Genomic DNA, 27,239 nt, shown 5'->3' with positions numbered 1-27,239 from the left:
GGACTGTAATCTGGGCCACGGGAAAAAGCCAGCATCTGTCAGGGCCTCACTTGGGAGACTGTTCTGGTCTGGCCTCTGGTTGCCAAGAATTGCCCCTCAATGAGACTGGCCCTTTAACTTCCCAGAAGTTAAAGCCCTCCTGCTTCCCAGGGCCCTGGTGGCCCCCTTTGGGGATAGGTCAGGAGGCTGGAGCGGGGTGGACATGAGGTCCCTCTCACCGCTTTTCTCCCCGCTTCCCCCATCAGCTCATCTGAACAGCCTGGCACAGCCCGGGTGGAGCAGGGCATCATGCCTATGGAGTCTCAGGGGCTCTGTCAGCTGCTAAACAGGCCCCCATCCCCTCCCTAGAGACAGCCTCTCCCAACCACCTTCCTTTTCTCACCAGAATCCAGGCCCAGGGGTTGAGGCCCAGTGGGAAAGGGGCTGTCCCTCATCTCCCAGGCCTTGCTAGTACAGCCTGGCTCCTTGGCTGGCCCTGGGTCTATCTAGCAGGCTCTGTGTGCCCAGCCCTGAGCCTAGGCCATAGGTGGAGAAAACAGAAGAAGCAGGATGCTTTTTATTTGTTAATTTAGATTTTATGTCCCACCCACTTCTCACAAGGATTCGAGGCCCCTGGGGAGTACTAAGTGTCCAGAGGTACAGACCCTAGCAGAGGCGGGGCAGGATTCCAGGAGGAAGAGAGGGTGGCAGTGGATCTGTTTGAGCTCAGGGATCTGCCTGGTGCAAGCTGGGTCGAGGATTTTCTGGCAGGCACAGGCCAGCCAAAGCCAAGTCCCTTTCACATCTTACCCAGCGCTAGGCTTTGAGGGCACCCTTTCGTTTGCATATCATTTGCATTCTATTTGTGTGTGAGGCAAAGGATGGAAAATCCCCCCCAACACTGGGCCCCAAGATTACAGTCCCTAATGCTTTCCTCCCATAGCTGCAGCAGCCGGCAGCAGACAGGGGGTCCTGCCCGTGATCTGGGCCTCCTGCCTCAAGGTGGCAGCTGCTCTGAAGGTGGTGACAGCAGCAGACACAGGCCTCACAAAACAAGACTTTCACATGTGACTCACACACTTAGGACCAGAAGCAAAATTACAGTGTGAAAACCAGAGCCGCCTGAGCCTTCTCTGGGGAATCCCCTCCAGCTCACTCTCTGTTTCACTCCTTTAAAAGGCCCTGGCACAGCCCAGGACTCTGGAACCCTCCAGGAAAGTTCCATGCTCTCCCAGGTATAGTGGGCAGGCGCCATGCCACCCAGGCTGGGTCCCCTGATGCTCTCTCTTGGGAATCTAGGTCTCGGAAAGTATGTCAAAGAAGAAAAATAGGCAGAAATGAATTCATCCTGGGGGTGGGGGTGTTTCACAGATGGCAGAGCCCCGAGATTCTGCAGACATGATGCCCTGCTCCACCCTATCTGTGCCAAGCTGTTCAGACGAAAGGATGAGCCAACGAGAGAAGTAGGGAGGAAGGTGGTGAGTGGGACCCCATGGGCCCCCAACCTCCTTACCTATCTCCAACTGCTCACGCCTCTGAGCAGTTGCTGTCTTTCAGGCCCCAGGGCTGCTCCACGCTCTTTTTTTCCCCAGCCTGGCTCCCTCCTTCCAATCTCTTCTGTGAGCCATCCCACATCCTTCCAATAAACTCCTGCTCTGCCCAAGACCACCAAAGCTGATTTCTGTTGCTTGCATCTAATCCCATCTGGCGCATTCCTCACCATGGCAGGACGCCCTGAAGTCCTTAGCAAAGGCCACCGTCAGCTCCTGACACAGCCCTGGGTTTTCTGCCACCCCCAAGTTCAAACCACTTGTCAGCTACCAGTGGCCTGACCTTGGGGAGGCACTTCCTCCCTCTGGGCCCCTTCTTCTCTCAACCGTAAAATGAAGCTGCTAATTAAGAAACATAGGATTGGAGTAAAGATTAAATGAGATAAGGGAGAACTGACATATGAGCGGAGACTCAGCAAACCTTAATTTCCTTTAATTGTCATATTTCTTTGCAATTACACCAACTTTCTATCAATTCTTCTGATCACTTTATTTTATTATTATTTTCATTGTTATTGTTAGAAGCAAGAATAACATGGTGCCCTCACACATTACCCTGTGAAATAGCAAAGCAGTCATTATTCCCCACTTTTCGGAGAGGGAAACTGAGACCCAGAGAGAGCCATCCAGAAGGTAGGCTCCCAAGTTGGACTCTCTGGGCTCAAATCCCATCCCCATCACTAAAAAGCTGCATGACCCTGGCCAAGTGACTTGTCTTCTCAGCATCTCTGTTTCCTCATCTGTAAAATGGGGGCAGTAAGGGCACCTGCCTCATGGGCTGGGTATGAGATAACACCGAGGAATTATTACTCACTTTTTTGGATACAATAATGGCTTTGTGGTTTTGTAGGAAAATGTTCATAGTTTTAGAAATACACTCTAAAGCATGCAAGGATGAAATCACATGATGTCTGGGATTTGCTTTACAATAGTTAATTAAAAAGAGAGAATGTGGGGCCCGCCTGGTAGCACAGCGGCTAAGTTCACGGGCCACACTTCAGCGGCCGGGGATTCACCGGTTCCGATCCCTGGTGCAGACCTACGCACCGCTTATCGGGCCATTCTGTGGCAGGCATCCCAGAAATAAAATAGAGGAAGATGGGCATGGCTGTTAGCTCAGGGCCAGTCTTCCTCAGGAAAAAGAGGAGGATTGGCAGCAGATGTTAGCTCAGGGCTAATCTTGCTCACCAAAAAAAGAAAAGAGAGAGCTAGAAAAAGTAAGAGAGAGAGAGAGGGAGGGAGGAAAGACGAATGAAGGGAATGAAAGTAGGAAGGATGGTAGGAAGGAAGGAGGGAGGGAGAGAGGAAGGGGGAGGAGGGAGGGAGAGAAGGAAGAAACAGAGAGGGAGGTGGGAGGGAGGAAAGAAGGAAGAAGGGAAGGAAGGAGGGAGAGAGAAGTGAAACAATTGTGAAATTGGGGTGGTGGGATACACGTGGGATCATTATACTATTCTCTCTATCTTTGTTTGAGATTTTTTCATTTAAAAAAAGCCCACGGGCCTCATGGAGCCGTGGCTCGCCTGTGCTGGTGCACAAGAGGCACTCAGTAACCCTGAGACAACTTGTTACTGCCATTATCCTTGTGAATGTCCTGCCAGCCTGGGCAGCTGAGCCAGGGTAGAGCTGGGACTCCTGAGCCCTAGGGGCACTCTCAGGGACCCCTTGTACCGCCCCTCACTGTGGGGCCTCACCAGCTGTGTGCCACAGCTCTGTCACCAACACAAAGGCTGGGCTCAGGCACAGGGATCAGGAACGACTGGAGGCTGCCAGGCTCTCACACAGCCTGTCACCCCCACCCCATGGGAGCAACTTTGCTCTGAAAGACCCCCTTCTGAGGCTCAGTTGAACCAGCACATCTGGCCACCAGGTCTGCTCCAGAGCCCAGGTGAGAACTCTGTCACAGCTCCCTGATGACTGAGGGAGATGAGTCCTGCCAGTGAGACCCAGTGCCCATCCTGTAGCATCCAGTGGTAGTAGGTGGTCGGGGGAGGCAGGAACCCAGTGTCCAAGCATCACCCTCCTGACGCCCCACCCCTGCAGGTCAGACACAGCCTCTTCCAGAGCCAGCCACCAGGGGGTGCCAGTGCGCAGTCCCAGCGCTGGGCAGCAGAATCATGGCCAGTCCGGATTCCGCAGGAAGGAGGCAGGGCAGCGAGTGAGGGAGTGAACTGCCTGTGACTGAGGAAGCTCCCAAGCCCCACCCTACCCCAAAGTGTGTATTTCCACCTGCATTTTTTGTAATGGTTTATAATGGTTTATTTTTTATTACAAAAGCAACTCATGCTCAATAGACTAAATGTGTCCTTTGGATTTTTGTTTGTTTGGTTGGTTTTGCTACATGTTTCGAGATTTCCTGAGCTTAGCGCAGATGGCTTCTAAATACTTTGGGCTATGAAGTAGAGGAAGGCACTCAAACAGGCTTTGAGTCGCAGGCAGGTCCCTGCCTCTCTGGGCCTCAGTTTCCCCTGTCCACATGTTTGGGAGTCCCAGTGATCTGAGTCTCTCTGAGCTCTAGGGGTCTGGCTTTCCTCCATGCTCTGCGCTGGTCCTGAGGTGGGATGGGGGGTGGGGGGATCACCCTCCAACCTCCCTGTCTCCTGTCTCCCATGTTCTTTGGTGTGTAGTTCTGGCACCTCCTCCACGGACCCTCCCTGACCACCCTGATCCTCACTCTTTCCTCTTCTCTGAGGACCTACACAGCCTAGATTCTGCCGTCTAGGGCACTTAACGATGCTAGGCCCTGGTCCACAGAGCATAAGTCTCTGACTTCCCCTCGACACTCACCCATTCTCTGGGGGCTCTGGCACTGGCAGTGAGCATGACAGGCCCAGCCCTCCCAGCTCTGGTAGCATAGCTCAGCTCCCCGCTAGCCTGCAAGCTGGTGCCCGGGCTCCCTGGGGACTTTCTGTAGGTACCCAGCAAAGGCCAAGACAGCATTTCCCACACTGGGGTGCAGGCATGCTGCGGGTCTGTCTCACGTGCAAGTCCCAGTCATCAACGAGGTCGAAGTGCTTTCCTCTGCAGATCTGAATCTCATCCTCGAGCACAAAATGAAACGTTAGCTCTCAGCCACACACAGAGGAGAAGTTCAGGCACCAGCCAGGTCCCACCCTGACTGTTTTGTAGAGGGAGGAGCTGGGGCCAAAAGCTTTGGGACTTCTGTCCCTCCCCAGTTTGGGGTCCTGAGTGTGGGGCTGAGCAGGAGGCAGGGAGCATTTCTCTGGTGCCATGGCAGAGGCAGGAATTCAAGTGACTCTCTGAGAGCCTGGCAGTTCTCAGCTCTGCAGTCCTGCCCTCCCAGAAACCAAGCGCCCAGCAGTGGTCCCACAGTCAGGATGGAAGGGCCATCCCAGCCCAGGGTCCTGCAACTGGGAATGCATTGCAAAGAGCCAGTCACTGTGGCTCAGTTTGCTGCAACTGAAGAAACCCCACCCAAACCGGAGAGGCTGTGGATTTCAGAAGGGGAGTTTTTGGCCACAGACGTGGTCCCACAATGACTCAGGATGAGTAGAGGGGCCCCACGAAAGCCTTTTCCCATCCTGTGTCTTGTCAGGATCTGCCCTGCACCTATTTTCCCAGGGCACTGCAGGCCCCCAGAAATCTGGTGACTTGCTTGCAGTCAGTGGGCTCAGCTGTTCTAGAAGCTTCCCTCAGCAGTGCGGCAACCCTGAGAGATGGAGAGTGTTGGAGGGAAGAAGGGATGAATCACGGCACAAGGAGGCCTGCATGTGCAGGGCTGGAGGTGCCACAGCTCCCACTTAGAACAAGAAAGAGAATCCCAGTTCACAGGGTACCCTCTCCCTCAGATGCTGACCTCAGGGCTGGGTCCACCCTGGAGCGCCTCAGGCTTGCCGGGGCAGGAGCAGGGAGATGAGGGATGGAGCGGGAAGTTGCTTTTAAACCAGCCCCCCACCTACGTCCTGCTTCAGCATCTTCCAAAACCCTGGGCTGAGAGAAGTTCTAAAATTGTAAAAACAAAAGACAATGCTTGACCAGAAGGGGAAACCCTTTAAGATGTCAGTAATAATACAGCAGCGAGCAAAAAGTAAAAACAGCAAAGCTGACGAGGAAAACCGCAGCCGTCAGCGGAGGGCCACCATGACCCAGGGTAAGGCGGCACACTTTCACCCCACGGGGTGGAGGCTGGCTTCGTGGAGTTGGCCCGCTACCCTGAGACCCCAGCGCAGCTCCAGAGGCTGGAGGTGTGAGGAGGGGGACCCTGAACCGTTCTCTGACGCTCTCTCTCCAGGAAACGCAATGCTGTTGCCCCGAATGAGGCAAAGCTCTCATGTGCCACCTTTGGGACAGAGACTTGGACCCACTTCCCTGGCAGAGAGCTCCCGAGGGCATAGGCCTGTCTATTCTGGTACCCAGGAGGGCTGAGGAAGAACTTGCTACGTGAATAAATGATCCTCGGCATCCGCGAGCCCAGCCCCACCCCCCCATCAGAAGCCCTGGAGGCTGTGACTCTGGCCCCCTGGTAGTCGATAACACCATCTCCCCTGAGGGTTTCTGAGGAGCATTTCTGTGCCAGAGGAGGCCACGGGGGGCCTCCACCAACTAGGGGTTCCTTCTGCCCCCCAACCCTCCTCACACAAGGAAGGAGGAGCCGTCTCTGCAGGCTGCAGAGCTAGAGTTGATTTGCAGCCCTGAGACCCGAGTTTGAGCTGTGTGACCTTGGGCGAGTCACTTCCTCTCGACGTGCCAGTTTCCGCATCAGTAAAGCTGGGTTAAAAGACCTACCTCTCTGGGTTGTTGTGAGGATCAGAGGAGATTACAGACTAGACGGAAGGAGGTTTTTGGGGTTTTTTTCCCCTGTTTTCTTTTTTGTTTTTTTCTTTTCCCCAAAGCCCCCCAGTACATAGTTGTGTATTCTAGTTGTAGGTCCTTCTGGTGGTGCTATTCGGGACGCCGCCTCAGCATGGATGGATGAGCGGTGCCATGTCCGCACCCAGGATCCGAACCAGCGAAACCCTGGGTCGCTGAAGCAGAGCGCGCGAACTTAACCACTCTGCCATAGGGCTGGCCCCTGGAAAGGAGTTTCGTAGACAGTAAAGTACAGTGCAAGTGTCCACTGTCCAGTATCTAGTGCATTCTTGAGTCCAACAAATATTTATTAGACATCCACTTTCTGCCAGGCCCTGGCTCAGCCCAGGGGACACAGTCAGGAGCAAGACAGAGAGAAGTCCTGCTGGGACGGAAGAGAAAATGGGAGTGAGCAGGACACCCAGGACCTACAGCCCCACCCACATCCAGAGAGTAGGGAACCCAGGTCTCCCAGCTCCTGTCCCTTGTCCCTGGAGGCTGTCCGGGGTGGCCTGGCACCCTCAGCAGTGTCACCGCCAAGGCAAACACAGCCAGCCCAGAACTCTGGTTGCTTCCAGGACCCCATGAGGGAGGTTACTCAGATGGAGGAAGCAGGGCTGCAGTTTGTAATCGGAATCACCCAGCAACATTTCCACAAATTAGTCAGAGAGCTCTCCCCCAGGCAGCAGCCAGGAGACGGGCCTTCTGCCTCAGCAAGGCGGAAAGAGTGGGGGAGCCCCCTCTGCCCTCTCCTGCCCGCTAATCTGTTGTTGCCCTACTCCGGTGGGCGCTTGACCTCCCAGGAGAGGCCACCAACCCCCCCCCGCCCCCAGCAGAGCTGAGGGGTTAAGAGCCCAGATCCCGAAGACAGACCATCCTAAGTTTAACCCAGTTCTGCCTCCAACTCGCTGTGTGACCTTGGGCAAGGAACTTGACCTTCTTGATTCACTTTCCCTAATAACAGTATTTCAACCTCTTTAGGCTGTCACCATCACTAAACATGGTGATGAGGTAAAGCCCCTTACATAGAACTAAGCTAGGCATAGGTCAGTTGCTCAATTTTTATCTATTTAACAAATACTTATATGGTGCTTCCTATGGACCACAAACGATAATTCACTTAATCTTCACAAGAGCCCAGTGAGATAGGTATTATTATCATTCCGTCTTACAGATGAGAAAACTGAAGCACAGAGAGGTTAAGTGACTTGTTCAAAGTCACAGAGCTACTAAGTGGCAGAGCCAAACTTGAAACCCAGGCTCTCTCCTCTTCTGCTTCTTCTCATCTTTCATCTTCCAGCCCCTGGTTTTAGAAGTTGAAACAAGTGAGCGGAGGCTAATGTAAGAATAAGACCCCTCCTACCACCAATCTGTCCTCCTCGACCCCAGCAGGCTCGAGGGGGCTGCCTGGGCACAGAACAGACTCAGGCTTCATGCAGCCAGCCACTGCACTAAGCTGCCTCCCCAGAAAGCTAAGATTGTTGTTACTAAAGCCCATTAAGGTCAGTCTGTTACAGCAACCCCCGCTCCCCTCCAGCCTCCAGCCCCAGTGCAGAGCCAGAGGGTCTGAGCCTCTGCCCTCACACTCACCTCAGAGCCTGCTGTTGCTCAGCGGGCTGCAGCGGGCTCAACTGGACCAAGTGAGGGGCAGAGCCACACAGGAAGTACGAGAGACTGCCCACGGCCTCGGAGGAACCTGGAGGGTAGAAACTCCCCCTCAGCGGCTTCCCTCCCTTGGGAGCCCCCAGCCTCTGCTCGCACACCTCTGGTAACAGGGAGCTCACTGCCTCTGTCAGCAGCCCGGGCAGGCCACGGTTGGCCAGGTCTGACTGGTAGATGAGCTTCCTCAAGCCGAGATGAAATCTCTCCGTGTAATTTCCTCCCATTAGTCCTGTCTCTGCCCTCAGGCCCCACGGGCCAGCCAGCTCCCTCCAGCCTGCAGACATCTGGAGATGGCCATCTCTTGGCAGGAGGAGTCTGCACTCAGGCTGAACACTCGGTGGCCTCTACCTGGCCTCAGAAGACAGGGTTCCTGGAGCCTTCCCCACCCTGGTCCCCGCTCTCCACCCACAACTAGCAGGACTGCAGGATTGCAGGGAGAGCCTCTGCTAAGCATCTCTGCTCGGCGCTTCGAAGAGCCTGGTCTCCCACTCAGCCCTGCTGGTGGGGAACGATAATAATAATTGACACTGGTCGCCACTTAACAAGTACCTCCTGTGCACTAGACACTGTGCTAAGCGCTTTACAAGCAGAAACTTATCCCATCTTCCCGGCTCTTTGAGACAAGTATTATTATTGCCCCCACTTAACAGATGCGGAAACGAAGGCTCCAAGAGGGAGGTGACTCACGCTAGATCCAGCCCACAAGGAGTAAGTGGAGATGCCCTAGTCCACACACAGGTTGTGAGTTTCAAGCCCAGCTCTGGACCACCAGACGCCAATGACAGCAGTCGAGGGAGAGGAGACTCATCCACAGGAAACAGACAAAACAGCTCAAGAGAAGTTGAATGGCTTCCAAAGGCACTGGAAGTCTGGAAGGGAGAAAGATCCCTGTGGACATGGTTGGCTGGAAGGCTTCCTGGATGAGGGAGAGGCCAGAGATGAGCCTTGCCAAAACCAGGCATCTCAGACACTGCAGAATTCCCGACTGACAAACCAACGGGAATAGCCCCCGGGAGCTTGAGGAACTGAGTTGGGTTAGACCTTCACACAACAGCTCCATCCCATTGGCAGCAGGCATCTATTAAGCACCACAGTATGCTTGGTCTATGTTAGCACTCCACAAGGGCACAGATGAAGGATCTACAATCCTGAGAAGCTGAGCATCCAGTAGGGCAGCAGTGAAGCCTAGTGAGAGCTATGATGACCAGCTTGGGGTTCAACTATTGTCAATTTCCCTCTCATCAGGGACACAAATTGGAATATGTTTTGGATAAGGAGGGGCACTCCCTGCCTTCTGAAACCAGGGATACCAGCATTCCCCAAAAGACTTTCAGAGGAACCATATTCTTTGGAAAATCATACATGGAAAAATAGTTTTATGGTCAAATAAGTTTGGGAGACACTTGGCTAAAAGAAGCTAGACAAGATTTCTCTGGTGCAGGACTTCTCAGAGTCCTTACTGGTGTGTCCATTGGGGCTTGCACAGGTCCTCTTCAAGTGCCCCCTGCCCACTGTGTCCTGTTGCTCCTCTCCCTGCCACCCAAGCTTCTAGAAATAAGACAGGGCACTCTCCATGGGCACTGAGCCAGGAAAGCCTTGAAGCCCAGAGCAAGATGGTGGATTACGCATCCAGGCAGTCTGTTCTAGGAGAGGGTGAAAACAGAGAGAGCCAGTGTCTGGGGATGGGTACTTGAGAGGAATTGTCCCAGGTGGTGGGGTGGGGGAACGGTGGGAACTGGGACATGAAGATGTGCCATTCTGAGCAAGGTTCAATAGATGGCCAAACCCTTCCCCAGGATCCTGGCTCACCTAGCCCCCAGAGACCCTATGGGGTCAAAATCCACCATAACGCACAGTATGGCTGCTACCCCACCTGATGAACACCCTATCCTCTCAAATCCTACTTGTCTCTTATGCTGACCTTCTTCCTCCAGGAAGCCCTTCCTGACTGCCAGGTTGTGTGCCATGATGTGCATACAACAGCCATGTTTCTGAACCCCTGGCTCCTAGAAGCTCTATTTGGCCTTATGTCCTCCATAAGATGGCAAGTTCCTTGAAAGCAGGTACTGGGCTTGCTACTTCCTCCCCAGACTCTAAGTGATCACTGCTGTGAATTATTCACGCATCCATCTATCCATCCATCCATCCATTTATCCACCCGTCCATCCATCTATTCAGTTATCCATGCAAACATTTGTGAGCACTGCCATTTGCCAGCTCTGTGTCAAGCCCTAGGGATAAGCAGCAAAGCCCTTACAGCCCTGTCTCAAAAACAGACACCCAATGGAGTCTCCCAGCAAGACATTCCTGTGTCAAGGTGTCTGGGGCTGTCTCCACGCCCCAAACACGACTTAATGTGGCCACACTCCTCTGTGAAGCTGCAGGCAACTCCCACCTGGATGTTTGGTCTCAGAATCCCCCACTTCTTGTTGCACTTGCGATGCCTCTCGTCTCTCATCCCTGGTCTGGTCTCATTGCTGTGGGCTTCTCCTGCATCCTTGGAACTAGGTAAGGGGCACTAGGCCCGGAGAAGGCAGAGGACTTACTTGAGTTCCCCTGGCAGTTCACCCAGGTGGAGCAGGGACCGGAACACAGGCCTCCCACCACCAAGCTCTTAGGAGACCAGTGCGCCCTGGTGACACGGTGCTTGGCAGACAGCAGCCACTCCCAGCTTGCCTTTGCTGCTGACACCTTGGTGCCTCAGACTCCAGACACTTTCCTGTGGAAACCCAGGGCTATTTATTCCTCTTGGCGAATGACTCCCAGCCCCAGTCACTGGGAACAATGGCTGGCACCGTGTGGGAAATTAGCCCATGGGAAACTGTCCTAACAAGCCCTCTGAACCTGTGGGACAGTTCTTTGTAATCTTACCACCACACCCCTCAAGCCAATTTGGCCAAACTTCCTTGGGGTTTCATCAGGAATAGGTAAATTCTAGCTTTATTATTAAATTTTTATTTTAAGAGCAATTTTTGGTTATTGCATAAAATCGGGGGTGGGGAGAGAGAACCCACACAAGATTATAAAGAAGGAAGAAAAGACCTCAAACCCTTCTTGCTTCGTTTTAAAGACAGCTGCCTGGTACCTGACCCAGGGTAGTTACATCACAGCAATTGTGTGTCTGTGCCATTCTGCAAGCCACAACTACCCACATGCACACACATGGACACACAAGCACAAACATGCAGGGAAACTACAGAGTTTCCAGAGAGCAAACTGTGTTTCTAGTAACAAACCACAGTCTGACTCTAGAACGTGTGACCAGGCTTTGCCCTGAGAGAGAAGGCTCCACGGGAAGTGTCCCTGCCCAGAGCCGGCAGCCCAGCCTCCTGGCGGCGGTGGGCAAGCCCCAACAGGATGCCAGGCGGGCCGGCGGGCGGGAAGAGACGCCACTCTGAACCTCTCCCCGTTGTAATTTACCAAATCCATCTGGGGCTCCTTTGAGTCGCCTTCTGCAAATGCCACATTTCAAGGGTCTCCCTGTTAGAAAAGGTCAGAGAGTTCACGCGGGCTTTTCATGTTAAAGGAACTTGAAAGAAAAGGAAAGGAAATGTGTGTTTTCAGCCTCAGCTGTGATTAAGTGGGCTCAGGCCATGAGAACATTTAGATGATTTACATGACGTTACATGAAGAGCCAATTAGCCTAACAACTTCCGAAAAATATCTAGCTCAAGAGCACCCACTTATTAGAGTGCTTGGGATGTGCCAGGCGTTGTGTTAAGCTCTTTCTTAGGAGTCATAATTCATCTTAACCTCGCTCCCGCAGGGTGAGGCAGGCTCGGTGTGACATCCATTTTACCCATGAGGAAGCTGAGGCTCAGAGAGGGTCAATGATTTGTCTGGGTTTCCCCAGCTGGTAAATGGTAGGACCAGGACGGAGACTCAGGTCTGCCTAAATCCAAAGCTGGAGCTCTTTTGCTCTGACCCTCAACCCTCATGAGCTCTGACGTTGTCCTGGATCCAGCATCTAAGGACAGCACGTGTCCACCTGGTTCATTTGCATGAAGACGAAGGCTCATTAAATCTCCAGCTCTGAGCTGGGCTGCATGAGTCCAGAAGACTCTGGGGCCTCCTTGAAGCTGGCCCTGATTCCAAAACTCCCTGGTCACCTCAAGGAGGGCAGCGACAGCAGATCCCCTAACCAGCCCGTGGAAGAACCCCAGGGCCTATTGTCTCTGTATGGATCTGAGTCAGTGTCCGGAGCGGCAGTCTAGGGTGGGCCCAGGGGAGAGATGGTACAGACTGAGGTCTGTCTGACTCAAGAGAGACCCTCTGGGTCCTCTCACCCAGCAAAGGGCTTGAGTCACCCTATAGACTAGCCAGGGAGAGTCGCCAGTCCTCCTGGTGGCCTCTCCATGCAACATGAGCCACCCAGAAAGTCTATTAGCGACAGCTCATTCATTAACATTTGTCTGCAAAGACCACAGAGCAGACAAGGATCCCCTCTGAATTTTAGAGGTCATAATGGAACACTGGAGTGTGGTAGTTAGGGTGTGGGCTCAGGAGTCAGACTGCCTGGGTTTGGAATTCTGACGCTCATTTCCAAGCTGTGAGAACTTGGTTGACTTATTCAACCTCTCTGAGCTTCAGTTTCCTCATTCATAAATGGGGATAATGGTCCCTAGGTCATAGGATTGGTATGATGATTAAATGAGATAATGTGAGTGAAGCTCTTGACATGATGTCTGGTACATAGCAATAACTCAGGAATATGAAGTCATTGCACAGATGATGATGGTGGTGGAATCAGTGCTGACCAGACAAGGGCCTGCTGCAGGGCTGCACCTGCCTTTTGGGGGCAAGCCTGAGCTCCTTTTCCTCTCTACCTCTTCAAGCCCTATAGAGACTTCCAGGCCCAGATGAAGTCCGCTTCCTCCAGGAAGCCAATCTGACAACTACAGCCACATTGATCTCAACATATCTGAGCCCCTTCTGGCCAAGATCTGCAAAGACTAACGCAGCAACAAACTCAGCTCTAATCATTTCTCAGCTTCTCAAGCAGCCAACGCCTCCTAGAAAGCAGGAGCGCCCACCACCCTGCCCTGGTCCCTTTCCTCTCCATGGCCTGAGCCCAGGGTAAGGTACACAGCAGCGCTCCCTCAGGAGGCCTTCAGGCTGATGTTAGCATGGCTCTGGATGTCTGTGACTCAACGGTCTCTCCATTCCTCACCCCTCCTCACACCCTTATTCTCCCTACTCACCCGCCCCCGCCCCTCGTTCCAGCCAGCAGGGCAAGAGGTTGGAGCCATGACCCCATAGGGCAGTGGTCCCCAGACTTTGGGATTCACAGCCCTATAAAACATCCAGAGAAATTTGGAGGTGGGAGAGTGAACAGAGAGTAGCCAAGTTTTTCGTTGTCAAATAAGGACATTAAAAAAAAAATCATTTCTCACCATCATTTTAGTAAAGAAAGGCTGTTTTCATGCCACTAAAGCAGAAAGTTCATAATCTCTGATTAAAGGCTAATACTCAAAGCTGAAAAAAATTTAACCTTTTTGAGAAAAACAAACCAACCACCTCACTGTTGCCCTGACTTCTCTCCTTTCTCCACCGCCTGGAGAAAACTTCAACCCCCACTGGCCTCTGTGCACTAGGACCTGATGGATCTGGGGACCTTTGTCCTGGAGGAGGCTCCTGCTAAGCTAGGGTCACCCCCAAATGCAGGAGGACCCCCAAAGCCTTTGGGTTAGGCAGATCCCTATTCCCATTCAGCTCTCCCAGAGGAGGCTCATCCCAGAGACAGACCCGACAACCTCAGGGGCTGAGGTGGGGGAGGCCAAGGGCCTCTCCTCGCTCCAGCTCGGGACCGGGTTGCCTCAGGCAGGAGCCCTTCCCCGCATCTCCAGAGGCGACGAGGCGAAGCTGGGCAGCAAGCTCACACTCAGGAAAGGAGTCTGGGGAGACCTAACGGGGGCAGGGTCCTCCCCACATCTCCATCGCCACTGCCCCACCCCACCCCCAAGCCCCTGGCAGGGAGGAAAAGCGGGCACGCCAGCCCTGAGGGGCGGGGGCCGAGGCGCCCCGCTGGGCGGGCGCAGATAGGATCTGAACGCGGAGAAGGACGGCCCTGGCTCTTTGATCCGCAGCCAGCCAGGCTGGGCCTGGCCCCGGAGGGGCGGCGCGGCCCTCTTCCGCCCGGCTTTGCGCCGCTGCCAGGGGTCCTGTGGGGCTCTGGGCCGCAGAGGGATCCAAGACACCTTCCCTTCCCAAATATCCTCTGCCTCCGTTGCTTTCGGAAGAAGTAGGAATGTCTACACGGCATCCAGCACAGAAACCTGCTGAGGGCTACGGCTTACTGCACCGCCATCCAAAAGGACCGGTATCTTTCCTCGATGCCGTGGCTGAACCGAGGCCAAGCGTGCTGGGCAGGCCCGCGTGGACATGCCCCCGGGTGCTTTGTAGATGTGGTGGGAGCTGGCGCCGGTTCCCGGGCTCCGCAGGCTATATTGTCCCTGCAGCTTGGATCTTGCCAGGGCCCGCCCGCGCCAGTCTCGGAGTCAATGGGCTTTGCGGGAACGCGACTTCCTGGGTTGAGTTGCTTCGGACAACCAAGCCCTTGTGAGAATCCCGCGGCCCACGTGTCTACCCAAAGCCTCGCATGCTCGGGCCCCAGGTTCCAGGCGTAGAATAGAGTTGGGAGAGTCGTGGGGGGTAGGGGGTCTGCTGGAGCATCGGCACGCGGGAGGCGGCATGCGGGAGGCGGGATACTTCCTCCTTGTCCTCCTGACTGTGTTCGTGCCTCGGAGCCGCCACGTGGCCAAGGGGTCCATCACAGATGTGTGATGTATGAGCCCCGTATGCAACAGCAGCTCAATAAATGTGTAAGGGGTATACACTCGTGGTTTATACTCGTGTTTGCGCTGTGTGCGGGCGACCTGGAAGGAGGTCCCAGATTGTCCTATGCCTGGAGGACGCAGCAGAGAATTGGACTTCTAACCCTGCCGGCTTGGAGTTCAAGCACAGCCTCGAGCAGCCCCCAAGATCTAGGAACCCCCAGGTCCAAGCCCAGGACATTCTGGGCCCAGGGCACACGACTGAGTTCACACCTTGGCTCGAGTTTCTCTAAAGGCCTGGCAGCTGGGCGAGAAACCTGGGCGCGGGGTGGGAATCTCCCCTTGTAGGTGAGGAAGCGGGGGTCTGGAGTCTCTTTTAGAGTCCCCGCATTTCAGGAGAAGGGTGATGCTTTCCAGGCTCGTCTGACGCCTCACTCCCGTCACGCCCGGAGAGCGAGCCCTTTAAGACTGTGCCCACTGGGCGCGTCTCTGCCTCTCCCGGGAGAGGGGCGGGGCTGGCGCGTTGGCCCCGCCCCTCGGCCGGGCCCGCCCCCGGCGTCCCCGCCGGCGGCGCCTTTGATGTTCGGACCCGCCAGCTCCCGAAGCGGCTCAGCCTGGCGCCCGCGCCCCGCGCCCGCAGCCCGCCCAGGCGGAGTCAGCCCGCGCTCCGCCCGCCGCGCTCCGGGCTCGGAGGTCCGGACTCCGGGCTCGCCGCCTCCCGGGCCGGCTCCGCGCCCCGCACTCCCGCGCCCCGCGCACCCGCGGGCGGAGCGCATCATGCCGCAGCTGGACTCGAGCGGGGGCGGCGCGGGCGGCGGCGACGACCTCGGCGCGCCCGACGAGCTGCTGGCCTTCCAGGACGAGGGCGAGGAGCAGGACGACAAGAGCCGCGACAGCGCCGCGGGCCCCGAGCGCGACCTGGCCGAGCTCAAGTCGTCGCTCGTCAATGAGTCCGAGGTCGCGGCGGGCGGCGCGGGGGTCGCGGGGGCCGGCGCCGGGGCCGGCGGCGAGGCCGAGGTCGGGGCCGAGGTGAGTGCCGCCCCTGCGCTCGGCTCGGCTGGTGCAGACCCGCCGCTCCTTCCTGTGGCCCTCGGGGTCCCCATCCCTCAGAGCCCCCCCGTCCCAGGCCCCGAGCCCCAGCGCCCCTCACGGCCCCTCTGGATCTCCCCGCAGGCTCTCGGGCGGCAACACACTTCGCAGAGACTTTTCCCCGACAAACTTGCAGAGTCTCTGGAGGACGGTGAGTTTCTGCACGGCCCGGCTCCCCTCCTCCCGCCAAGGCCTTCGCGGGGGAGAGGGGCCGCCGAGGGGGTGCCTCCCCCCTGCTGCAGCTCCCGGAGGCGGTAAAACCAGGGGGTGGGAGGAGTGGGGGGCGGGTTTCCCGGGCGCTGCCAGGCTCGAGTCACTTCCGGTGCCCTGACCTTTATAGGAGTAAACAGACCCCCGCCATCTCCGCCTCCCCTCCTGCCCAGGTGACTGACTAATCCCCTCGTCTGGAGGAGGGAGCGGTGGCCAAGGTTCCTTGGCCCGAGGGCCGGTGGGGGTCAAGTAGGGGCCGCCTAGGGGAGGCCTGGACCAGGGGTCCTTCGTCAAAACTTGGCACTTCAGGCACCCACAGCCGGTTCCTTCTCAAGTCACCAACTTGAAGGCGACCCCTTGGAAATTCTTATTTTTTCTCTGGAGAGCAGACAGCCTTCAGCCCGAGCTGCCCGGGCTGGCGCGGCTGACCCAGCTGTGGTTTTTCCAGGCCTGAAGGCCCCGGAGTGCGCCAGCGGCATGTACAAAGACACCGTCTACTCCGCCTTCAATCTGCTCATGCACTACCCACCCCCCTCCGGAGCAGGGCAGCACCCCCAGCCGCAGCCCCCGCTGGTAAGTGGCCCCAGCAGCCCAGCCTGCCTTATGCCTGTGTCTTCCTTGACCGCGTATGTGAGGCATGGGCGAGAAGTGACTTTTGCCTACAACAAAGTAGATACATGAGAACTCTGTTCTGGTCTCTTTTCCCGTATCCACCCAGCGGGATCTGAACCAGAAGGAGAACTTTGCAGAACGAAGAAGGGACGGCTCTGGGCAGCCCCCTTCCCTCTAGCTGTTGGCTGTTGTCTTCCTAGCTTGCTCACAAGCATGTGCAGGCCCTGACCTGGTGCTAGGTGATGCTGGGGTGGAGTCTACTGAGAGCTTTTCAGCCAAGACCACCGCCGCTCCTTCTGAGGGTGGTGTTCGCAGTGTGGTCTGAGCTGTGAGCTCTGCCGTTTGGAGCTCTCCCACGAGCTTCTCTGCTTGGAGGAATGGGCAGACAAGCTGGTCTGCTTCAGATCTCCTGTTTGTGCAGGAGAAACACGCTCTCCTCACTCTTTCCTTATTGGTACGAGTGCACCCTTGCCAGAGAAAGACCCTGAAAACGATGTGTGGAAAGTGGGTTTTTATGAAGCTGGCTTGGTCTCAAACGCACCAGGAAGGGTTTGCAAGGGTGTTTCAAATCAGTAGTGTTGGTAAAGGGCCTGTTTAATGAATTTGCAAATACACAGGAGTACTGGGTTTAAGTACCCAGTGCTTTGCAAAGATTTCATGATCTTTACAAACCATGCTTTTCTGCCCATTGGTGCAGATGACCTAAAGTGTGAGGAACCCGTTCTGAATGCTTTGGAGCAGTAAAGCTACACTTAGAAAAAAAATCAGATTAGTGTTTCAGGTTGTCCTCAGTTGGCTCGAGTCAGGGGTGAGGTCAGAGCTCCTAGAGTACGTGCAAGGTTTGGGGGACTCTGATGGGCAGGTGTTGGGTGCACATAGGGCCCAGTGCCGGTGGGAGGCTCATGTGGCTAGTGGTGGAGGTCACCCAGAGGGAGGAGGGTGATTGCTGGGCTGTTTAAAATCAAGAGTGAGGAGGGTTGGTTCTGAGAGCTGTTTCATGCTGAAGCTGGTGGGAGATGAGAAGGCAGATTGAGGCTTCACTCCAGAAACCCAGGATGGAAAACCTGGTAGATGGTTGACTCGAGAAATGAGCTCCTTGCCTTTTGGACCCCCATTTCCTCATCTGTAAAATGAGCATGTTGGTTGAGTGGTCTGTCTGTCTGACTCTCTGTTCTGGAGTGGCTCAGTCCATGAGGTGTTTGCTTCCTCCCAAGTCTGTTGGGGAGGGGCTCGCCCTCTGACCTTGCTACCTGATATAGCCCTGCACAAGCAGATGCTTAATAAGGATGCTTTTTGGGCCTCCTATAAGGTGTACACCCTTACATTTTGGGCCAAGTTGACATAACCCACCGCTGCCAAACCACCAGCAGGTGAGTTGCTTGGATGAGGGCAGGGGTCACTGTGATAACCATGACTGGACAAAGGCCTAGCCCCCAAGATGGTCCTAGCAGGGCAGGCTCCCCTCCAGCTTCTTGTGATTCCACAGCGGAGCAGGGAAAAGGCAGTGTTTCTGAGTTCCTTTCACAGAGTGGGCAAGTGGTGGGAGAGTGCCTGGAGTGGGAGGGCCTCGTTCTCTGTGAGGGTGTGGTGATGGGACCATTTGGTGTCCTTTAGCTTACACTGGTCAAAGAGTAGGCGGGCAGGCGGCCGACTCCAGCAGTCAGGATAGGGAGGAGCAGGGGTGGGGGCAGGCACACCACCACTTCCCCAGCCTGGATCATTTATTTTTTTCAACTTCAGGATCTTTCTCAAGCTACAGAAGATGCATTTCTGTGTGTCACACCCTCTCCTATAGGAGAGGCAAATTCCCTTATCCTCCTCCCTACTCAGCTGCAGCCTCCCACTGCCTGGCTTCTGGGAACACAGGAGGAGGAGGATGGCTCAGGCACTGACTTTCTCTGCCCTGGCAACAGCTGCTCCATGGGGCTGGGGACAAGGACAGAGGCGAGGGCCTACGTTGGGGTGACACTTGGTAAGGAAGATGTCGGTGAATGTAGGAGAGCCTCTTTTAAGCAAACTTGATATTTAACAAACAAATAGCAAGTACAAGTAGTTAGCTTGTGTTACGCGAAGAGTTATGTAGACATTTAAAATATGGTTGGGTTTTAAAAAGCAAAATTGACTGAGCCCTGGTTTGGGAGCGTATTTATCACATCATTGAAGGTTCATGTGTCTGGAATCAGAAAAGATGCTCTTAAAGTGGGTCAGGAGCCCCTTCTAGGGACCCTGAGGAGAAACTGCCTTTGGAGACTTTTTCCAAAGCCATGCTTTCTTGAACCCATGTTCAGGGGACAGATGACACGCTGGCCAGCCCTGCCCATGGGCCTTAGAACTAGGCCCCCTCACCCTTTGCCCAGCCCTCTCTGAGAGAATGCAGGTGGTTAGCAGTTGTGCTGAGGAGCTCAAGGCCAATCACTTGTCCTCCGCAGACAGGGAAAACCCATGCCAGGGACCCCCTCTGCCCATGTGTGGATGGAATGCCCATGTGGCCACCATGTTGGACACCTTAGAGCAGGGAGCTCAAACTTTGCCAGGAGCAATGGGCCGAATGACCATCTCACAGCCAACTGCAAGGGGACAGGGAGGTTTTTTTCCAAAAAGTTTGCTTCTTTTTGGTATTTGGTATTTGGTATTCTTGTAAACAGTTTGGGGAAGGGGGAATTAGGTCAAGCTTACTTCATGGCTGATGTTTGTCCGGCATCTCATGTAGGCTTGCAGACACTTAGCAGCCTAGGCTAGTAGCCACTGCTTGTTTTTGCTTTGTTTTCTTTGCTCTGCTCTGAGATTCAGAGGGGAGTGGAGGGCCAGTGAGCTGGTCCTGGGCCAGACTTTGAGGGGATTCTGGGATGAGTAAGGCATCACTCCTTAGGGAAACTTAGACTCTTGGATGTGCGGGGGACCGACAGTCTGGTGCAAATCCTCATCTCAAAAAGGATGTGAGGCCGTATCGCTCACATGGCCCTTTCTATGGGCTCCACTTGGAGCCTATAGCCTGGAAGGCTGCTTAGCCTTTTGCTGTGTAGATAAAACGTCCAGAATAGGCAAATCCATAGAGACAGAAAGTAGAGTGGTTGCCAGGGGCAGAGGGAAGAGGGGAACGCGGAGTGACTGCTAATGGGTATGGGGTTTCTTTTTGGGGTGATGAGTATATTCTGGAATTAGATAGTGGGAGTGGTTGCAGAACTTTGTGAATGTATAAAAGCCATTAAATTGTACATTTTAAAATGGTGAATTTTATGGTATGTGAATCACATCTCAATCCAAAAGAAAGCTGAGTCTTTCAGCTCTTGAAGGGATTTGGGGCTCTTTCCCTGTGCCTGACCTCCACAGCCACCCTGGTGCCTGGGTGTGCCCTAAGCCAGGAGGCCAGGCATCAGCTCCAGTGTGGAGCAGCCCAGTTGAGGCAGTGGACTCATGCGTGGGCTCCTGGCCATTGGGCTTCTCTTCCCTGACTCCAAGGTCTGAGGTCCAGGTGAGGGCTGTGCGAACGAGCCTTGGAGGAGCGGGAGGTGAGGGTATGAACAAGACCTGAGCAAAGGAAGGAAGTGCTGCTAACACATGGCCAGCCTGTCTGGGGGAGCTCTGCGGAGATGCACCCACCCAGCCCTCCACACCCATCAGAGAGCGAGCAGCAAGGCCTTGCTGGGGAGGTTAGTGATGATCGATCACCAGCTCTGGTTGGAGGGAAGCCTGTTAGGAGGGAGTCTGGCACCAGGCTGGGCACCAGGTTTTGTGCGCCAGATGGATCAGAACCAGCCTCTGCCTCTGGGAGTGCCTAGCTGAGCAGAGGAGACAGATGAATAGACCCGAACCAGGCCCTGGCTGGAGGAGTACCGTCACAAAAGGCCCTCCTGGGGGCACCATGGGCAGAGCTGGCCCTGCCTAGGCTGTGGAGGAGGGTCTGCTGAGCAGCTTCCTGAAGGTGCAGAGTTGTCTGACAGATGAAGACAAAGAGGGGACTGGCAGGCACCTGGGCTCCCCTCCAAACATCTTCCACGTCTCCATCTCAGTCACCACCCCCAAGCCCAAGCCCTCGCCATCCAGCACTCAGATGGCAATAACTACCTCCTCCAGGATCCTTCTGCCCCGACCCCGGCTCCCAACCTAACCCCCAATCCAGGCTCCACAAAGCAGCCAAACATAAGTCAATCCCATCTCTTGGCTGATTAACCCTGCAGTGGCTTCCCATTGCTCTTGGAGTAAACTCGGAACACCTTACCACAGCCTGAGTGCCTGGGTGGCTGGCCCCTGCTGCCTGCCCCTCCTCGTCTGCACCATACTTTTTCTCTCTCTCCAAATAGCAGCCGCCTCAGTGTCTTGATATGTTTTACAACCATCAGGTTCTTTCCCACCCCAGGACATTTGCACTTGTTCCCTCAGCTTGGAATTCTCTTCCCCAGCTCTTCACATAGCTGCTGCCTTCTTATTCCTCATTCTGGTCATCAGTCAAATGTCACCTCCTCGAGAGACCTCTAGCCATCCAAGTGGGACCCTTCATCATCCCCCTGGGCCGCTGCTGCCTTGTCCGCCCTGGCAGCTCTGCAGGCCAAGGTGGTTGGCTGGTTTATGAGGCACTTGCCATGCTTAGACCAAAGACAGCCCACCTGTCAGAAGTATCTCTGAGCCTTAGTTTCCTCATCTGCACAAAGAGAGTGGGGAGCCCTCCTCCCAGATTTGGAGTGGGGACTGGAGGCTGCAGTGCAATGGAGGTGCCAGGTGCTGGGTGCCTGGGCTCAGGGGGTGGTGGGTTAGCCCCCTGTTGTCCTCCCTTGTTGTCCTGGCTCCTCTGGGGCCAGTGGTGGCTCAGTGGTAGGCCGGCCCCACATGAACTCCCAACTGGAAGGCTATATCTCCACTTTGGGCCACAGGGGTCTGGGGGTCTGAACCCTGGGGGCAGGACTCAGGTGTACAGACCCCCTCCTCGATGGCCTACCTCACCTAGGGACTTTTGGGAGGGGAAGTGCTATTCCTGGGGCCAGGATGGGGGCCATAGCCATTCACTCCATCCTGAGAATCCTCTCTCACCACCCCAAAGATTTGTCTGAAAGGGACCCCCCTTCCCCAGCCATATAGAAGCCCTTTACACAAGATGTTAGGGGCTTATGCTATTTTGTAAGAAAAAAAGGGAAAAGACTCACATGGGTATTAGCCCCTGAACCACTCTCAGACCTTTTCTCACATGGTCACCCCCTGCATGCACCCCCTCGTTCTTGCCCTGATGCTTCCCCTGGTGTGGGGGTGCGTGTCCGCAGGCCCCCAGACAGTGCCCATGTCAGATCTTTGTATGTTTCTTGTTTGTTTATCCCTAGGTGGCTTCTAGTTTGTTCACAGGTTGCCTTCTTTGCCAGCGGGAACGATGTTCTATACAAATCACTCCTAGTTTCCATTTTGATTATTTCCCTGGAGCGTATATCCAAAGGGAATTGTTGGGGGAAGAAGTGGGGAGAATCCCGGTGTTCTGCTTCCCTGCGGCCCCAGTTCCCTACGGTTCCTTGCAGGGCCCAAGCACGGCTAACACGGAGTTTTCTCTTTTTGTTGTTCATGTAATAGGTTCGTGGTGGGCAGTAGGACTTAAAGGTTATTTGGACCTGCGTTCTTTCCCGACTTGGAGGGCTGTGTGGTCCTGGCTGCAGTATTTGGGAAGTCTGCAGCCCTCCTCTGCTGCCCCCAGGGTGGAACTTTGCTTTCGAGGTGCCCCTTGGACGGCTTTCAGGAAAGCACCATGAAGGAGGCCTATTCTGCAGACCCAAGCCCCACCCTGTCCCCTAAGGCTGCAGTTTTAGGGCTGTCTGCCAACTCCTCTAGCTCAGCAGGGTGGAGGGGCTGACAGGGAGCCCTGGGTTGGTCACCAGGACCCCAATATTCTTCCCCTGGCCCTACTGGGGTGTCACAGAGCCAGTTTCCACAGCCAGCAAATGGGGATATTCATACCAGCACTGCCTACCTCCCCAGGTACCCTGAGACTCAGGTGTGAGTAGGGGTGAAGGTGGAGAGGGCTTGTGATCCCCTCCTGAGGCTGCCAGCAGCCCATGGTCTCCTGAGACCACACCCCACCTGTAGGAAGGGAGGTTTAGCTGAGCTGTAAGAATGGGCTCCAGGGGCACTGCTTTCAAGTCGCATAACTGCTGAGGTCAGGTTGGATCAGGGTGGGCACAGAGCCGCATGGAAGGGCAAGTGGAGCCACAGCCTCCCCCCCGAGCCCCTTGGGCAGCTGCGGTCCCGAAGCCCTGCAGTCACACTCCCTCCTACCTTGTGACTGGCTGCTTCCTGCCACTGTGTACAAACAAGACTCCGTTGGAGGAAACAGGTGTTTTATCAGGTCACAGGGGCTCCCCCTCCCCCAACGGTACCGTGCACAGATCCTCGGGTAACAACCCTCCTTCTGCAGGTGGGGACAGGAAGGCCAGGTCAAGGAAGGGACTTGTCCAAGGCCCCTTAGAGGAGTGGAAAGGGAAGGCATTGAGTCTGGAAGATCCACTCTCAAATACCACGTCTGCCACTCCTTGGTTGAGTGGCCCTGCATAAGTTACTTAACCCCTCTGGGCCTTAGTTTCCTCATCTAAAAACAAGGATAATGAGGATTACTACCTCCTTGGGTTACTGTAGGATGGAATGAGATGGTGTATGTGAAGTCCCCGGCACATAGTAAGTGCTTTACGAGTGGAAGCCACTGTAGGAGGGACTGTTCACACTGTGTGTGAATGGCCCTTATAAAGGATGCTGGGCCAAGCAGGTGGAGTACTCCTGAAGCTGAGGCTGGACTGGAGTCTGTGACGCTCTCCCTTCCTCAGCTCAGCAGCCAGCTCCCCTGGGGCAGTACAAAGAGGATAGTCAGCCCACCTGGCCCTCAGCTGGTGGGTGACATAGTGCCTGCTCTATCTAGAATCCTGGGTCCAGACCCCTCCTGGCATTTACTGAGCCTCCCCCACACCCGCGTATACTTGGCCTTGGCTCAGCACAGAGAAGGCGGCTGCCCCTGCCCTCCCAGAGCTCAGTCCTGGCAAGACAAAGGGGCTCCAAGTCGGCTTTGAGGTTCTGCCCGAGTTGGATAAAGGGTACTGAGGAGAGAGAGAGGCCAGTGGGGGCAGCCAAGAATGCTTCCTGAAAGAGGAGGGTTCCAGCTGGTCCAGAACCTGTGCAAGTGAGAGTGGGAGAACGTTCTAGGGCACGGGGACAGCATGAGCAGAGGAGGAGAGGCAGAAGTTAGTATGTTCTTAGTCACTGGAAGGGTGACCCGAAGCCCAAGGTCTGCGAGGGGCATGAGGGGAAGCTGGAGGAGGGCTGGCACTGAGGCCCTGGTGTGTGACCTTGATGTCCAGGCAGCACTGGTTCCTGAGCCTAGGAGTGGCTGGTGGGCACATGCAGCACGTTGGCAGCAAGAAGGGCAGGGGGGTGTCCACCGGCAGGTGGTTTGAGTTGGACATGGAGGGCGAAGGAGGCAGAGCTGGCAGCTGGGGCAGGGTGGACACTGGGAGGCACCGGGGTGATTAGAGGAGTGTGAGCAGGGTCAAGGGAGAGGGTGGGCTTTGGGCAGGGGTGACCCAAGCGTGCTGGCACATGCAAGACAGGAGTGCCTCAGAGGTGGAGAGTTCCATAGTCATGTTGTTTCATTGACTCTCAGTCTCTCTCCAGGGTCATGAGTCAGGGTCTTGGCTCCTTGTTTACTGAGGGGAACTGAACCCCAGAGGCCCATTGGTGATTCAGCTGGGGTTTGGAGAGCGCCTCTCCCCAGCACTGTCTCTAGCAGGACTCCAGGGCCCCAGGAGTCTGGGGAAGGTCTCTCAGAACCCAGGACACTGTTAGCTCTTTCCTTCAGGCAGTTTGCTGCCTCAGCTCGCAGACCTGTGATGCTTGGAGTTTGGACCTGGGTGTCACCTCCCTCCCTTAAAAAGGTGTGGCCCGCATCAGCCTTGGCATGTGTAGTCTCCGAGCTGCAACCCAGGTGGGTTTGTCCTGGTCAGAGGGTTTGGCCTCTTCTGGTCCTGTTGGAACATGGGACTCCCCTTGGCTCAGTCCCCTGGTGGGTGGAGGCACTGTCCCTTGCTGGATAGGGGCCCTGGCCTGGGGTGGGGCCAAGATGGGCATGAGTCTGGCTGTCTCCTGTGGGTGCCTGCCCATGTAGTCTGTCCCACCCATGGAGTCTGCCTGCCTGGGCTGTGCCAGCAGACACAGCTTTAGAGCCCAGAGGGAGACTGGTGACACATAGCCTTCATACTTGAGCTAACTCCACAGCCAGAGCTCTCTGGAGATCAGAGGAAGCAGACACTCTGCCAAATAAGCTCCCACTACCCCTCTCACCCCTCCCATTAAAACAACCAACTTCTTTTCTCTCCAGGGATGGGAACACACTATCTGCTTCCAAATGACAAGCATGCGACTGAGGCTGCAGGCATGGGTGGGCAGGATGTGGGATGTTCCTAGGGAACAGTGGGCTTTAGGGGTTTGCGTGGTTAGGGCTGCCCCACCCCACAACGTCTAGGCTGGCAAATTGCCCCTTCTCAGAAAGCCCAGTTTGCCCATGAGGGCAGGGGCTGTGATGGGGAAGGAAACCAGGGGACCAGAGCCACTCCTCCCCTGGCTGTGTGACCTCAAGTAAATATGTTAACCTTTCTAGATCTGTTTCCTCTTCTAAAATGGGAGTGGGGATCTCTGGCCATAGAGGATTTCTGAGATTCACATAGGTATTGGTTGGAGAGGCCTGTGGCTCCAGTGGGCCTCAGGTGGGGCTTACTGGGCAATGCAAGGACTGCTCCAGGGCCAGCCTCCCCATCAGGCAAGAAGAGATCGTGGGGAGGGAAGGACAGGTGATGGGAGTCCAGGCTGAGGGTATTCTGACTAACTCTGACCTGGCTCTGGTGGCAGCAGGCCCAGCCTCCCAGTCTGCTGGGCCTCCATCTGAAACGCATTACCAATGCTTTGTAAACTCCACATCATTTGGCCACATGAAAGCCTGGAATCTAAAAATAGCGACTCCTAGAGGACGCCCCGCATTGGCGGGGCTCAGCTGACCTCTGCACACACGCCCACCACCAGGCCACCTCCCTTGCTAGGGAGGCCCAACTGGCAGGGCCACACCTTCCCACCCTCCCAGTGTGGGCAGCCACTGCCTGGGGCCACTTTATCTGGGCATAGATCTCATCCAGCTGGTCAGAGCTTTGGACCCCAAGGCCTTACCCAGGGCAGAAGGTCTGGAAGAGCCAAGAGGAGGCAGCTAGGGGTCAACGGCCCCACGACACTTTCCCCAGCCCCTTACATGCCTGGAATGTCCATGGGGAGCCATCATACAGATGAGGACACTGGGGCCCTGTGGAGAGAGAGCACAGGAAGGGGGACCTGGCCACGGTCAGATGGTGGACAGGAGGGCCACTGGTTGATGTGCTGTGTGAGCAGGGCAGGGGCCTGCGTAGGACTCCTTGGTGTTGGTGGAGAGCCTGCCCCAGCAGAAGGCAGGGTGGCTGTGGGGCTCCAGGCTGCTAGGGTTGACTCTTTGCCCTGCTTTCTGTGGGTTCCCTCTCCCTATGGTCTCTATGACCAACTGCAAACCACTCTTTTCCCTAAAAATAAACATGCTTATAGGATTGGGGGAAGCTTTGTAGCTATCAAAGGAAATAATAGGGTGTTTAAGAAAATTACATTGCGTTTTAAATAACCAGCATGAAAGTCATTAAGTTTGAAGTTTCATTCAAATCAGATGGCTCTGTGGCTGGCCTGGTGGCCAGGCAGGGAGAGGGTGGGTGGGCCCTCGGGGACGCTGAGAGGCAGCCTGTGGAGAGCTCTGCGGCAGCAGCAGTGAGGTCTCTGCTGGGTACAGCCGGAGTCCAGGCGGGGCGGCCCCAAGTGTATGCCGGGCTGCGGCAGCCACCCCAGAGCTTGCTGGCAGGCTTTGAAGCAGGGTGCAGCTTGGGAGCCGCCCAGCTGTGGTGGGCAACCCCATGGGTGGGGCAGGGGGGTGACCACAGTCCGTAGGGTGTGGGGACAGATGGAGCTGGGACTGCCAAGGCCACAAGGCTTGATGACCATGTTGAGGTGGGGGTTTCAGGAATGATGGTTTGGATCAAAAAGGGCTGGGCCTGGGCCACATCTGTCCTCTTCCCTTCTGGAATCTTAGTGCCCAGCACAGGGCATGAAACACAGTGAGTGCTCAGTAAACAGCTGTGGAGAGAATAACAGCCACCACAACAATACTGTGTGTCGAGAACTCCCCCAGTGCGAGGCCCGTGCCAGGGACTTTTAATCCCAATATCAAGATCCTTACAAGAAACCGAGAAAGTAGATATTATTATTGCTCTCATTTTACAGATGGGGAAACTAAGGCTCAGAGGTTAAGAACGTGCTAGTACCTGGCAGAGACAGGACTGAACTCAGTCTCTTTTACCTCCTTGCTCCTTGCTGCTGTGCTCCTTTGCTCTCAGATGTGAGGAGATGGGGGCATTGCAGGTCTTGAAGCTGAGCATTACCCCTACTCCTGTTGGGTTCACAAGCTGGATCCAGCTGGATTAGTCTCTCCCCAAGGACAGACTTGGCCCTCACTGCCCCTCCTGAGTGTGGCCTCATAGCT

At 55.4% G+C, this 27,239-nt stretch overlaps 2 protein-coding genes across 14 annotated transcripts in view; one reads left to right on the top strand and one right to left on the bottom strand.

Moving 5' to 3' along the window:
• VDAC1 (voltage dependent anion channel 1) overlaps positions 1-10,712 on the bottom strand; it is a 101,800-nt gene extending 91,088 nt beyond the window's left edge. The window contains exon 1 of the mRNA XM_070571041.1: positions 10,544-10,712. The gene's annotated coding sequence lies outside the window, so the exon portion shown is untranslated. The remainder of the gene's footprint in view (positions 1-10,543) is intronic.
• Positions 10,713-15,314: 4,602 nt separating this feature from the next.
• TCF7 (transcription factor 7) overlaps positions 15,315-27,239 on the top strand; it is a 34,131-nt gene continuing 22,206 nt past the window's right edge. For 2 of the 13 annotated variants that reach the window (XM_070571036.1, XM_070571037.1), the window contains exons 1-3: positions 15,320-15,799; positions 15,944-16,010; positions 16,518-16,642. In XM_070571036.1, coding sequence (XP_070427137.1) covers positions 15,350-15,799; positions 15,944-16,010; positions 16,518-16,642 — 642 coding nt within the window. In that variant the 5' untranslated portion in view covers positions 15,320-15,349. Of the gene's footprint in view, positions 15,800-15,943; positions 16,011-16,517; positions 16,643-27,239 lie in introns of all 13 variants that reach the window. The other 11 variants (XM_070571033.1, XM_070571031.1, XM_070571039.1 and 8 more) reach the window with 8 other exon arrangements.

Source organism: Equus przewalskii, chromosome 13 (genome assembly GCF_037783145.1).
Source record: "Equus przewalskii isolate Varuska chromosome 13, EquPr2, whole genome shotgun sequence".
Lineage (NCBI taxonomy): Eukaryota > Metazoa > Chordata > Mammalia > Perissodactyla > Equidae > Equus > Equus przewalskii.
The sequence above is the reverse complement of the archived record's forward strand: the minus strand, read 5'-3'. Positions and strand labels throughout refer to the sequence as shown.